The 14,971-nt window shown below is 45.4% G+C and overlaps 1 protein-coding gene across 1 annotated transcript in view; it reads right to left on the bottom strand.

Moving 5' to 3' along the window:
* Window positions 1-1,028: 1,028 nt before the first annotated feature.
* BPNT2 (3'(2'), 5'-bisphosphate nucleotidase 2) overlaps window positions 1,029-14,971 on the bottom strand; it is a 33,599-nt gene continuing 19,656 nt past the window's right edge. Inside the window, 2 exon segments of the mRNA XM_040432741.1 lie at window positions 1,029-2,073; window positions 11,603-11,764. Of these exon segments, the coding sequence (XP_040288675.1) occupies window positions 1,808-2,073; window positions 11,603-11,764 (428 nt within the window). The 3' untranslated portion in view covers window positions 1,029-1,807.

The raw sequence follows: 14,971 nt of genomic DNA, 5'->3' as shown, positions 1-14,971 counted from the left end.
AAGACAGCATGTCATCCATGACCACGGTTCCACAAATTATAGAACATGTCCTATTCTTGTCCATATTGTGGACAAGAACAGTAATTTCTAGTAATGGGACTGAGAAAAATGCGGATTGCACACAGCCAGTATCCATATTTCCATATTTTGCGGCTCTGTGCTTTGCGGACCGCGATACAGACACGGTCATGTGCATGAGGCCCTTACACTTCCAGACTATTACTTGGTCAGGACATCACACAGCTTGTCTGACATGCAGTTTTCAGCCCACATTTTGTTCAGTACAATCGTAGTCACATGCTCCAACAGAAACCGTTCTAGAGATGATCATTTTGTTCCATTCATAATTGCAATGACAAAATGTCGCTAAACCGCAACAAATGCCAAAGTCAAATGTGATTTTCACAGTCTGGTAACGGTGCGGTTTTTTTCTCACCTTATGGCAGCCATGTGTCAAAAACTCCAACAGCTCACCCTAGTTCTGAACCTGCAATATGACAAGTCTTTGTAGGTTGCAATAGGCAGCCATGTCTCTCAAAAGCTGATCTTGCTCGCCCACCATTTCAAGCTAAGGTTACTTTCACATCTCCGTTTCTTTGCTGGATCCGTCGTGGAGCAGCAAAAACGCTTCAGTCATAATACAACCGTCTGCATCAGTTATGAACAGATCCGGTTGTATCATCTCTAAAATAGCCATGACGGATCCGTCTCTAAAACCATTGTAAGTCAATGGGGGACGGATCTATGTTCTTTTGTGTCAGAGAAAACAGATCCGTCACCATTGACTTACATTGTGTTTCATGCTGGATGAGTCTTGCTCCGCATCCCAGGACGCCCTCAAAAACGCAGTGCCTTTGTGTGCGTCGCGGGAACGCAATGAAACAGAACGGAATCCATTCTGGAGCGCTCCGTTCCCTTCGGTTCAGTTTTGTCCCCATTGACAATGAACGGGGACAAAACTGAAGTGTTTATTGAGACCCGTCATAGGGAAAGTAGCCCAAGTCCTAATGCATTCTGTAAGAGCGCTCCTCCACCGAAAATGTAAGCGTCTGTGGTTGCAAGAATACAACGCAACATAATAGGCATGGGGGGGGGGGGGGGGGGGGGGGAAGACAGGCATAAATAAACATAAAAAAACTTAATACAACGGCAGCCAGAAAAAAGACATGGAAAAACTGGAAAAGGATGAGAACAGGAAGCATTTGACATAGTATTACGGTAACTGTTCCGTGGAGATTGTGTCTATTGCTCTCTACTGCTGGCAAACACAAGGATTAGATCATCTGTAGTGCGATACTCTGGAGTCCACATGCTCCCAGCTGAAGGAAAGTAGTACCCTTATCGTATTTTAATAATCATTAATAAAATCCTTAAAAAAAACAAAAACAAATGGAGTGCCCATTTTATAATCCAGTAATCCGCAGCCGAAAAATACAACAACGTAATTTTGCATACATTAAAGTGACAAATTAACTTGCAAAAAGGCACAATGCTTATTCTCATCATGACATTATTCAGTCAGGAGTGGAAAGAATGCAATGTTCTTGTATTTAAAATAAGATTCACTCTATATCCCAAAATCTCTGTCGTTCCAATCAAGCGTGCTCGTCCTGGTCTCCGAGCTTCATCCACTCGGACTTATACAGCAAAAAAATACTTTAACGTCAAGTCTTTAGGCATATGCATGAAAAGACATGGAGGCTGTGCCATGACCGGCTTCCTTCCAGTTCCCGTAAACACACATGTATTGTGTAGCGAGTTTTATTAATGTACATACAAAAGTTTTTTTTTTTTTTGTTTTGTTTTATTATTTGGATGAGATTTTCGAGGACAATTTTTCAACAAGGGCAATGTGGTCCATCGCGATGCTTGCAAGCAGCCCGCCCTCATTTCCATCCGATCCAGTATAAATAATGTCGTCTCCTTTAAGAGTAGTCATGTGACCGCCTAGGGCGCTTAGGATAGCATTTCCGGCACATATGTCCCACTTCTTGATGTAGGTTTTGTGGATATAAACATCAGCCGTTTCTTGGTCGGTGCCTGTGACGTCAAGCAACGAAAGAACTTTGTACCCTGTAAAACAAGTGATAACGCTTTAAACTAGCAGCATGCGTAGAGGAAGGATTAGCGGACAGGATAGGGCTTTTCCGCTAGGTCCCTAAGGCTATGCCCAAATGCTGTGGATGTTGTCAGCAGATATCAATGTATAGCTCACCCCTCGCAAAGCAGAATGAGTGTAAGGGCTCATGCACATGGCGGCAAGTGTGTTGCGTCCCACAAATCGCGGATCCTGGCCAAGTGCATGACACCATTTATTTTTTTAAAACTTCTGTAGAAATGTCCTGTCCTTGTCCACAAAGTAGACAAAAATAGGACATGTTCTATCTTTTTTGCAGGGCCGGGTAACGGACAACACATGGTGTCCTGTCCGCATCTTTTGTGGCCCCAATGAAATGAAGAGGTCTACAACCGATCCACAAAAAAAAAAAAAAATAATTATTGATCGGATGCAGACTAAACATACGGTTGTGTGCATGAGCCCTAAATAAGGAACAATCTGGCTCCATCTATTGACTGCAGACAAAGCTATTTAGCACAGCTACACATCAGCACTTGGGACGGCTTGTCCAGAACAGGCATGCTCGACCTGTGGTCCTCCAGCTGTTGCAAAACTAGAACGCCCAGCATTCCCAGACAGTCTACAGCTATGGGCCTGCAGCAGGGCATGGTGGGAGTTGTAGTTTTACAACAGCTGGAGGGCCACAGGTTGAGCATCCTCGGTCCAGAGCATTGAGTGGATTGATCGTGGGCATCAGAAATGTCCATTAAAGAGGTTATCGGAGTTCATTAAAACTTGACAAAAACAACTAGAATAAAAAAAAATGCGCCTATACCCACCTATTACCGTTAAGCTGCAGCTTCGATCTTCCTCTCGGTGCTTGTGCACATGGCTGCAGTGGTGACTTGCTGTATACCACACGTGACTCTTGCAGGCAATTAGTGGCCTCAGCCATCCTCATACTGTGTACCGCTGAGGCCAGTGACTGGCTGCAGCAATCAGGAGCATTGTTAAGACACATCACTGCTGCAGACATGCACGCAAACACTACCAAAAGGACTCGAGATGCGGCGTTGGAAACAGGTTAGTATAGGCTCCTTTTTTACTTTATGACACTTCGGCCTCTTTCACACGACTATATGGCTTTTTCAGTGTTTTGCAGTCAGTTTTTTCACGGATCCGTTGTTCCGTTTTTTGTTTCCGTTTCTGTTCTGTTTTTCCGTATGGCATATACAGTAATTACATAGAAAAAAATTGGGCTGGGCAAAATTTTTTTTCAATTGATGGTGCGGAACGGATACGGAAGACATACGGATGCATTTCCGTATGTGTTCCATTTTTTTTGCAGACCCATTGACTTGAATGGAGCCATGGAACTTGATTTACGGGCAATAAAAAAGACATGTTCTATATTTCAACGGAACGGAAAAACGGAATGCATACGGAGTACCTTCCGTTTTTTTTTTTGCGGAACCATTGAAATTAATGGTTCCGTAAACGGACCATAGAAACATAGAATGTGTCGGCAGATAAGAACCATTTGGCCCATCTAGTCTGCCCAATATACTGAATACTATGGATAGCCCCCGGCCCTATCTTATATGAAGGATGGCCTTATGCCTATCCCATGCATGCTTAAACCCCTTCACTGTATTTGCAGCTACCACTTCTGCAGGAAGGCTATTCCATGCATCCACTACTCTCTCAGTAAAGTAATACTTAAAGGGATTTTCCAGTTACACAAAAAAATAAAATACACAACACCAGCAGTCAAGGTCACTGCATCATGTAAGTCAGATGATGATGTTGACTGCATTTTGACTCCTCCAGCATAATTGCAATCTGTGACCTGCACCCCTTAGTTAAATCACAGAGTGCCTGTAGTATCAGGTCTTTGCCTCTCCTTCCCCTCCCAGCTGGTTCACCAGGTATCCAAGCAGGGTCCGCAGCCTCATTAGTATTCACTTTGATGCAGTGAATACTAATGAAGCTGTGTTGGATATGGGTTGGGCTCTCTTCCAGCACAGACTGTTGCAAAACTACAACTCCCAGCATGCCCAAAGCTATCAGCCTAAACAGGGCATGGTGGGAGTTGGTTTTACAACAGCTGGAGGGCCGCAGGTTGAGCATCCCTGATTTAGCTGATCTTCAATTTAAACTCTGTATGTCGGGCAGAAGAGTTACCATTACACTACAGACCAGCTCTGTTGGAAGGGCCGAATTTTCTGCGCTTAAAAGGGATTCTATCAGTAAGATCATGAATATAGACCTGATCCGGATTACAGGTTATTGGAATTCTCCTAAACTTTGCAGTGATGGCTAACCTTTGGCACTCCAGCTGTGGTGAAGTCACGACTCCCAGCAATCTCCATTCATTTCTATGGTGTTCTGAGAACAGCCAAGCAAGTGTGCATCTTGGGAGTTGTAGTTTTACCACAGCTAGAGGTTAGCCATCACAGACCTATAGCAAGTCAGAAATATATCAGTATGTAAATTATGAATGCTCTAGTTTTGCTGACAAAAATAATTATATATGCAAATCACTTGTATAGGAGCGATCCGTCCCATTGAAATGAATGGGACGGCTTGGGTGTAATTACATCTGCTCACTGCTGCAGATGCATCGGTGAGCAGGTAAACAATGAAAAGGAGGCAGCGCTGGCACGGTGCGTGCCTTCTCTTCAAACAGCTGATTGGCGGAGGTGCCGGCTGTCGGACCCCCCGCCGATCTGATTTTGATGACGTATCCTGAGCATAGGTCATCAATAAATATAAACTTGGACAACCGCTTTAATAGAGGTTTTAGTGATCACAATGTTCCCTGCTGAGCTGAACATCTAGCAATTTTATTCCCAAAAAAAAAACGCAATTAGACTTGCCGGTAATTCCGTTTCCTTGAATCCACCATGACGGCCACAATGAGATTGACCCTTGACCTCTGTAGGGGCAGGAACACATAAAGAGAGTTTAAATTCCCCCCACCCCTCCACCTCCTCAGTGCTTTACAAATTACCTGAAAAGGTGGAACATCATCGTAAAGGATATTGATTCATATCCCCTAAAATATTATCATCTCTCTATCTATATTTTCCTTTTTTTTTTTTTTTTTTGGGGGGACAGAATTGTACGGGCCGTCATGGTGGATTCAAGGGAACGGAATTAGCGGTAAGTCTAATTGCGGTTTTTCCATTTCATCCACCATGACGGCCACAATGAGAGGTAACAAATGACTAAGTGGGTGGGGATATCGCCTGGAGAACCCTTCGGCCAAAAAGAGTCTTGTTAGAGTCCGGAAGACTAAGACGATAGTGTCTCACAAAGGTATTTACACTTGACCAGGTTGCAACCTTACAGATCTGGTCAAGTGAGACACCTCCTTTCTCAGCCCAAGAGGAGGCAGTGGCCCTAGTGGAATGGGCTTTAATGACCCCAGGGCTTGATTTGCCCTTAATCAAATAGCAACACTCAATGGTGGATCTAATCCACCTAGCTATGGAGGATTTAGAGAGATTTTTTCCCCCTATTTCTCCCTGAGAACTGTATTAGAAGATTATTATCCTTCCTGAAATCCTGGGTAGTCTCAAGATATTAAATGACTGTATCTCTGACATCTAATAGGCATATTTTATCGTCTGCCCCTCTATCCTTGGACCTGGTAATGGAGGGTAGAAATATCTCCTGGTCAAGGTGGAAGGAAGAGACCACCTTAGGGAGGAACCCGGGATCGAGTTTTAAACTAATGTGATCCTCTTTGATCTGGAGATACGGTTCCCTGCAGGAAAGGGCCTGAAGTTCTCCGTTACGCCTGACTGTAAAATAATAGTAGTCAGTTGCCTGCACGCGTGTGTGTTCCAGGCCCTGCAAGTGCATAGCGTCACCAGCGCATCTCCTATCTGGTGTCACAGTAGATTACATTTAAAAAAAAACAACAATTTTGACTGTAAAATAATAGCAGTCAGTTGCCCTGTCTTTAGAGAAAGGTGCTTTAAAGAAATGTCCGACAGCGGCACAAAGGGTGGTTTTGTTAAACCCTCTAGGACGGTGTTTATGTCCCAAGTGGGAGCCCTAGATTTAAGAGTAGGTCTTAGTCTGACTGCTGCTCTGATGAATCTCCTGACCAAACTGTGATCGGCTAGGCTGGAGTCGTAGAAGGTGCTAAGAGCCGATATTTGTACCTTCAGGATACTGGGTCTCAACCCTAATTCCAAACTGTTCTGAAGAAATTCTAAGATTTTATTGATGGGAGGAGAGGAGGTGTCAGAGTGATCCACCCCTAACCAGGAACAGTATCTTTTCCATATTTTAAGATAGATGGAAGATGTAACCTTCTTCCTACTGGCTTTGAGGGTGAGGATTACTCTATCTGAAAGGCCTCTGCTTCTTAAGGTCTCACTCTCAGGATCCAAACAGCTTGGGTCGGGATGTAGAAGAGGGCCCTGGACTAGCATGTCTCTCTGAAAGGGGATCTTCCAAGGATCCTCCAATGACAGCTGTTTCAGTGTGGAAAACCAGTTCCTTTTTGGCCATAGAGGAGCTATCAGGATTAGAGTGGTTGGTTCTCCTAGGAACTTCTGGATGACTCAAGGGATTAGAGGTATTGGAGGGAATGCGTACGCTAGTCTCCATTTCCAGTGTATTGATAGAGCGTCTATCGCCCAAGGTCTGTCCCTTGGATTTAGGGAGCAAAAGAGATCTACCCGAATGTTTCGTTTGGAAGCAAATAGATCTATTTCGGGATGACCCCATCTTTCGGATATCCTTTGAAAGATCCTCCTGTTCAGGGACCATTCCCCCGGATCTATTCTCTCTGCTCAGGTAGTCTGCCACTGTATTTTCGCATCCTTTCAAGTGGACAGCAGAGAGCAATAAAGGTGTTTCTTTCTGCCCAAGAGAAGATTCTTTTTGCCACTTCTCCTAGCAGGCTGGACTTTGTCCCTCCCTGGTGTCTCAGATATGCCACCGTTGTGGTGTTGTCGGACAGGATCTTTAGATGCTGATCTTTTAACAAACTCTCTCCTTTTGTTATGGCCTTGAGAACTGCATATAGTTCTCTGAAGTTGGATGAATTTCTTTTTATGTCCTCTGGCCAGGTATCCTGAAAAAAATGGTCTCCTATTTTGGCTCCACAGCCCTTGAGACTTGCGTCCGTTATTACTTGAACTTCTGGATGGTTCCGCCAATCCAGTCCCTTGAGTAGTGTTCTCCTTTGTTTCTACCAGTTGAGATCTGATTTCACAGACTGCGGTATGCGAATCCGTCTGTCCAGGTCTCCCAGTCTTCAATTCCATTCCCTCAGGATCCAGCCCTGGGTTATTCTTGTGTGGCTCTGGGCCCAAGGTACTGAAGGTAGGCAGGCGGTTAGGTTTCTTAATAAGCTCATGGCCTCCCTGATGTAGCATCTGTGAGATTTCTGAAACTCCACGACCTTCTTTATCAGAATCGCTATTTTGTCATGAGGAAGAAAGGTTTTTAGTAAGGTTGAGTCCAGTTCTACCCCTAGGAACCTTATTTTTCTGGATGAAGTGAGTGTGGACTTCTTTTTGTTTATAATCCAACCGAGATGCGTTAGAGTTTTTGAAAACCTGTGAGTTGCCAATAGGTTCTCTTCTTCTGTCCTGCCGAGAATTAGAAAGTCGTCGAGGTATGGAATGATCGTTATGCCCTCTCAGCGAAGATAAGCCACCAATCTCTACCATGAGTTTTGTAAAAATTCTGGGTGCAGAGGAGATGCCAAATGGAAGAGCGACGTACTGGAAGTGATGGATTGAACCGTCCGAACCTTTTGGTGCGAACCGTAGGTACTTCTGAGAGAGCTGGTGAATAGGGATATGATAGTAGGCATCCTTGAGGTCGATTGACGACATAAATGCCCCCTTTTGGATGAGAGGAATTGTGGATGAGATAGTCTCCATCTTGAACCTCCTGTACAGAATGGATCTGTTTAATGGTTTTAGATTTATTATAGTCCGGAAGGACTGATCTGGCTTTTTTTTTTACCAGAAAGAGGTTGGAGTAGAATCCCTTTCTTCTCGTACAGGAACTCTTTAGATTACACCGAGACTTAGGAGATCTCGGACGCCCTGCCATATCTTTGGTAATTCTGCCCTGTTTTGGGAAGAAATACGGAATCTGTTTAGGGGGGGACTAATAATGTGAATTCTATCTTGTAACCCTGGGAGATGATATTTAGTGCCCAGGGGTTCGAGGTGATCTGTTCCCAAGAAGATAGGAAGCGCATCAGTCTGCCCCCTACCTCGGCGTCATTGCTGTTTGGTCTGTCTGTTCTGAGGATTGAGGTTGAAGCCTCGCCCCCTTCCTCCTTTAGGGTAGCTCCATCTTCCGGATTTTCCTTTGCCCCTATAGGATCTCTGTTGGGGTTTAAACTGACGAAAGGGCTTTCTTTTAGTCTCCTTATTCTCAGGAAAACCCTTTTTCTTATCTGCAGCTCTTTCTAGAATTTTGTCTAAAGTGGGTCCAAATACAAATTCTCCCGAGAATGGGATAGAACAGAGTTTGGATTTGGAGGCTTTGTCACCTGACCAGGCTTTCATCCATAGCACCCGGTGGGCGGCATTGGATAAAGCTGCTTCTTTTGCGGAGAAGCGGATCGATTCCGCTAAGGCATCGGCTAGAAATGCTGTGGCGGATCGGAGAAGCGGGATAGAATCGCGAATCTCCTCTCTAGAGGTTTTATTTTTTAGATGTTCATCAAGCTCTCCTAGCCAGATGTACATAGCCCTGGCCACAGATGTTGCTGCTATGTTTGTTTTGACCCCAAACATCGCAGATTCCCAGGACTTTTTTTTAGCAGCCCGTCCACCTTTCCATCCATCGGATCGCCCAGCTGAGAGGAGTCCTCAAAAGGTAAAGCCATTCTCTTTACCACCTTGGCCACTTGTATGTCAACCTTAGGTGTTTCATTAAATATCTTGCATTCCGTCTGGTCAAAGCAAAGCCTGTTTCTAAACTCCTTAGGGACTCCTAGCATCTTTTCTGGATAAGACCACTCTTCCAAAATCATTTCCCGTATATTTTTGTTTATTGGGAAAACGATGGATGTCTTTGATCTAAGGGGTGTCCTCAATCCCCATTGTAGACCTGACAGCCCTTAGCAGTTCCTCCATTTCATCCGAAGAGAAAAAAGATTTTTTATCCTCATCTAAAATCTCTCCCTCTGATAGGGAGTCCTCATTATAAATTTGTCTGGATGAGATGGAGGCTTCTTCCACATCCTCAGCATCAGAGGAGGATATAACGGAGAGCTTGCGTTTTTTTGGAAGGATTAGGAGTACTGCCGGGAGTCGACATAGAAGCCAAGGAAGACAATCTCGTCCAAAATGAAAGATTTAATTTCTGTAAGAATATTTGGTTGTTCTTCCTTCCAGCAGATATCGGCTGTGCAAGACTTGCAAAGTCTTTTCTTATAATTCTCCGGTAGCCTTTTGCAGCAGGCATTACATTTTAGTAACTTCACTTTAGCTTTAGACTCTTTAGTACCCTGGAAGTGAGGGAACAGCAAATATACCGCAGTTAGCAATTAAGGGCAAGTGCTATCTTAACTACACAACCCCCCCCCCCCCAGGGGGGAACTCACAGTACTGACGGCAGAGGGATCAGGACCTTCCTGGCGGGAAGTAAGTGCCTCTGACATCGTGGTGTTTGCAGGCAAATGCTGTCTGGAACCGCGATCTCTTCAGCAGCCCCGGCGTCTGACGTCATCAAGTTGTGCCCCGGGCTGTCGGCGTGTGCCTGCGTCGCACCAACCTCTGTATAGGTGCGTGAGTCGCCTCCTAATGCTTGTGCTCCATGCGCCGCACCTACTCCCCTAGCCGGTCACGTGAAAGCGAGGAGGACGCCGAACACAGCGCGCGAACCTCCGTGTGAAGCCGGCACCCCAGACTGCTTCCTGCTGAGAGGAAGGAGGTCTCAAGGTAAGGGAGGACCGCAGGCCCCAGCATAGGCCGGGACGAGGGTCCTTGATGCTCCATGCTGTCCAGCCTTAGCCCCTGCCGCAGGAGGACAGCAGGAGATTCCTGTAGGAAAAAACCCTGAATGGGATACTTCAACCCTCCCGACAGGAGGGCTCTCTCCACATGTTGGCCCCTGTAGGGTCAGGAAAGCACTAAGGAGGTGGAGGGGTGGGGGGAATTTAAACTCTCTTCATGTGTTTCTGCCCCTACAGAGGTCAAGGGTCAATCTCATTGTGGCCATCATGGTGGATGAAATGGAAAAAATGTATTCCCATAACAGACAAATGGGGCATATCGCTAGGATATGCCCCCATTGTCTGATAGGTGCGGGTCCCACCTCTGGGACCTGCACCTTAAATGAGAACAGAGCGGAGAAATGAACGGAGGTCGCACTGCGCATGGGTAGCCGCCCTCCATTCATTTCTATGGGGCCACCGAAAATAGGCTATTTCAGTCTGCCCCATAGAAATGAATGGGAGCAGGGGCCGCACGTACACGTCACGCTCCCATTCACTTCTATGGGACAGCGCTTGGTGGTGGACGGACCCTGGGAAATCCGGGGTCCTGCAGCCACATCTGTCCCCACTCCGTTCACGTTGTAGGGGCGGGTCCCAGAGGTGGGACCCACACTTATCAGACAATGGGAGCATATCCTAGCGATATGCCCCCATTGTCTGTGATGGGAATACCCCTTTAAGTGTGTATGAAATATACTACAATTTTCGATACGAGTGATATCTCAGCACCAGACTAACACCACCACACACCTTGACAAAAGCAGTTTAGGACTGTTCTTTTAATAATTACATTTAGGGTACATTTTATATATACACAGTATAAATCAAGGTTAAGTTTTACTACTGGTCACAAACAGGGTCTTTATAGCCTTTCGGCTATCGGATTGTATACAGGGCAAAGCCTTACAAGCCTCGCCACTCCTCAGATGTAGACAATGTTATCAGGATAAGGAACCAATGCAGTGGAAAATGGTCACGTGACCACCATGGAGTCACTATTAGTAAGTGATAGTATGCGTTGTTTCCCATCAATTGTTGCTGAAAATTGCAAAATCAGAATACCCCTTTAAGGAGGCATGTGTGTTCTACATGTACATACCTATGTGAGAAAAGATAGATACTCTTCAGCACCCTTCCAAGAAAAATACTAAAAACATTAAAATGATAAAAACTTCATGGCCAGCTTAAGCCTCGTTGAAATCAGTGTTTCACGTGCGTGTGCTGTACGTGATCTCCACAGACAGCACACATACCCATTCATTTTAATGTGTGTATTCACACATCAGTTTTTTTTTTTCCCCACGGTGCGTGTTTTTAGCATGGATGTATGTTCTATTTTGTCCGTGTTCACGGATCCATCATTCCCATTATACTGTATATAATGTATAATATTTTTCTTGAAAAAGTGCTGAAGAATCTCTTTTTTTCACCGACACCATTGGCCAATCTGGTGTTTCTTCCCCCCCCCCCCCTCCTAATTGGAGTCAAATGCCTTCGTAAATCGCATGGCAAGCCGAAACTAAAAGTTTCTTTTTTCTACTTTGGACACAACATACCTGATCCTCCAGCAGATATAATTTTAGTCTGGTTGCCAAAAGTCTGTAGCGTCACTTCTTTTACTGCCCCTGAATGACTCCGGGAAACAATGATGGTTGGGGTTTTCTCATTGTAGGAGGCCCGTTTCTTTGTATTTGAGCCACCGTCCACCATACCCCAAGCTACGAAAGGAAATGAGGAATAAAGATTTTAGAAATAAATCTTAAGAGCTACAACAATGCAGGTAACATACAAACAGCAGTGAAATTACAGATTATAATCAATTCCTCAGGTTCTTAAAGGGGTTCTCTGGGTATGATTTATTAAGTGGCTGCCAGTAACCTGTTCTAGAATGTGAGAAGGACTGCTTACCTCCACTTGCAGAGCTGTATAGGGGAGTGAGGGGCCTCACTACACATTACGCTCTAGTACATATTGGTGAGTTTACCTGTCAGGCTGCTCAGCCATGATGGCATATCATAGGCAGGATCACATCATTACCATCTATTGTAGAGCACCTTCTCCCTGGCTGTGACGCTCTCTGTTGTGATTGGATCTCGGCACAGCCAGGGAGAAGGAGACGCCCATTGAGGAACCCTGGCGTCTCCTCCTCCCTGTATCGATGCTCAGTATTAATATACTGAGCGGGAAAACAGTGGGGGGCACAGCGGGGCGTAGGAGCAATATTTGAAAAAAAGAAAACAGGCAGGGTGACTGCATCAGCAAGGAAACCCCTCAAGGAAAGGTATTTATCTAAACTAAAAAAAAACAACTAAAAAACATGAAAGGTCAAACATGAAAGAGTGCTGATTAACTAGTTCCATCATTGATCAGCAATTCATCTGCCTGGGTAAAAAGTGCTACGGACTGACCAGGAACAGGAAAAAAGGGTCTGCTCTGGACATCTGTCAATGGACTGAATTGGCTTAAGGACTCCTGCATAACGGAAACCAGATGGATCCATTATGCGGCCCATAGACTTCTATTATGACGGAATGCCTCTTAAAGGGAAGCAGCGGCCTCTTTGCTTCAAGTCCAAGTAACCGCGCCCCCTTCCCTGCCCCTTCGCTGTGACTGACAGCCGGCTGTCGGCATAAACGCTGTCAGTCACAGCGAAGGGGCAGGGGAGGGGGCGCGGTTACTTGGACTTGAAGCAAAGAGGCCGCTGCCCCCTAGACTTTAAGCCTGACTAGAAAATAGCGCGGACGGAGGATAAAAGAACATTTTTCATACTTCTGCCTCATCAGAATGCAGTAAGAAATTAATCATTCGAAACTCACTGCCGGCTACTTGAAGGCACTGCTGGCGGTTTGGGATGGGTTTTGCCGCTGACAGGTTAACTGTCATTTTTTATTTTTATTTGCTAGCTTATTACAGCTAGGCATGTATACCTGAGTTAGTCTGTCAACAATTGCCAAAAGATCTGTAATTACCTTATAATAACAGCTTTCATTAATGTCCTCTGTCCCTTTCCACTGCTCCCTTAAAAGACAGTTGCTATGGCTTGTCTGTCTCCAGCTAAAAAGACAGCAAGACGGAGGGGCGGTCCTTCACACTGCATGGCTGCATTAGGCTTCAGAGTGAGGAGGCGCGTCTCTCAGTAATTCAATCTGAATGGCTGGCAGGGAGCTGCTGGCTACAGCATATGTGTATGGGAAGTGAGGGAAAGCAGTTTTGGCCTCAGAGAACTGGCAAAGTAGCCATCTTGAGAAGATCCTCATAATGTAGGATTTAAAACAGGCGTAACTAATGGGGAAACTCGAGGAAAAGTGGTAAGTGAATAAACTAAAGATTGCTTTATGCATAATGCTGCTGCAGCAGTAACATATGCTAAAATTGATTTTTTTTTTTTTATGAAATTATGACAGTTATCCTTTAACACCTTAAGGACACAGCCATATTTCACCTTAAAGGGTGCTAGCGGCGATCTAGCATCCCATGTCCTCAGCTCTATACACAAAATCCAGATGACAGGTTCCCTTTAACCCCTTCAGGACACAGCCTTATTTCACCTTAACCCCTTAAGGACTTAGGACGTATCGGTACGGCATGGGTCCCGAGTCCTTAAGGACCCATGACGTACCGGTACGTCATAACTTGAAATCGGTATTCCGGCGCCCCAGGGGTTAATCGGAACGGGATTTCGGCTGAAATCATTCAGCCGGCATCCCGTAACCATGCAGGGGGGGGTCATTTGACCCCCCGCATCGGCGATCGCAGAAAACCGCAGGTCAATTCAGACCTGCGGTTTGCTGCGCTTTCTGCAGTTTCTGATCCCCGCGGGCCCTGACCGCGGGGATCAGAAGCTTTAGTGTCCCTAAAATATATATATTTTACACCCCCCCTGCATGTTTTTTTTGCCGGCGGGTGGTGCAGGGGGGGGGGAGTTGTGGGCGGTGGGGGCGGTGCGGGAGGTCGCGATCCCCCGCCCGCCTCCCCTTGAATAATCGTTGGTGTTCAGTGGGTATACCAGGGTGCCAGCACATTGCTGGCACCCTGGTATAAACGGCTGACATCGATGATGCGATGTCAGCCGTTTAACCCTTTCCATACAGCGGTCCGTACGGACCGCTGTATGGAAAAAGTTAACAGTAAGAGGGAGCTCCCTCCCTCTCCCATCGGGGGGCTGCTGTGCCTTTGCAGCCCCCCGATGGAGAGGGAGAGAGCTCCCAGACAGCCCCCGGACAGATCCCCTCCTTACCCTTCCCCGTCTGCGAAGTTCTGAGCAGTACTGAGCAGACGGGGAAGGTTCCCATGGCAACAGGACGCCTCTCAGGCATCCTGCTGTCCATGGTGCTGAACAGATCTATGCTAAAAAGCATAGATCTGTTCAGTGTAAGTAAAATACAGTACAGTACAATATATATTGTTCTGTACTGTATTAATCAGACATCAGACCCACTGGATCTTCAAGAACCAAGTGGGTCTGGGTCAAAAAAAAAGTAAAAATCAAAAAACACATTTATCACTGATTAAAAATGAAAAAAAAAAAAATTCCCTACACATGTTTGGTATCGCCGCGTCCGTAACGACCTGATCTATAAAACGGTCATGTTACTTTCCCCGCACGGTGAACGCCATAAAAATAAAAAAATTAAAACTATTAGGAAATTGAAATTTTGCCCACCTTACTTCCCAAAAAAGGTAATAAAAGTGATCAAAAAAGTCGCATGTACGCCAAAATAGTGCCAAACCGTCATCTCATCCCGCAAAAATCATACCCTACCCAAGATAATCGCCCAAAAACTGAAAAAACTATGGCTCTTAGACTATGGAAACACTAAAACATGATTTTTTTTGTTTCAAAAATGAAATCATTGTGTAAAACTTAAATAAATTTTAAAAAAGTATACATATTAGGTATTGCCGCGTCCGTATCGACCGGCTCT

Source organism: Bufo bufo, chromosome 5 (genome assembly GCF_905171765.1).
Source record: "Bufo bufo chromosome 5, aBufBuf1.1, whole genome shotgun sequence".
Lineage (NCBI taxonomy): Eukaryota > Metazoa > Chordata > Amphibia > Anura > Bufonidae > Bufo > Bufo bufo.
This window is presented reverse-complemented; position numbering and strand designations above follow the sequence as displayed.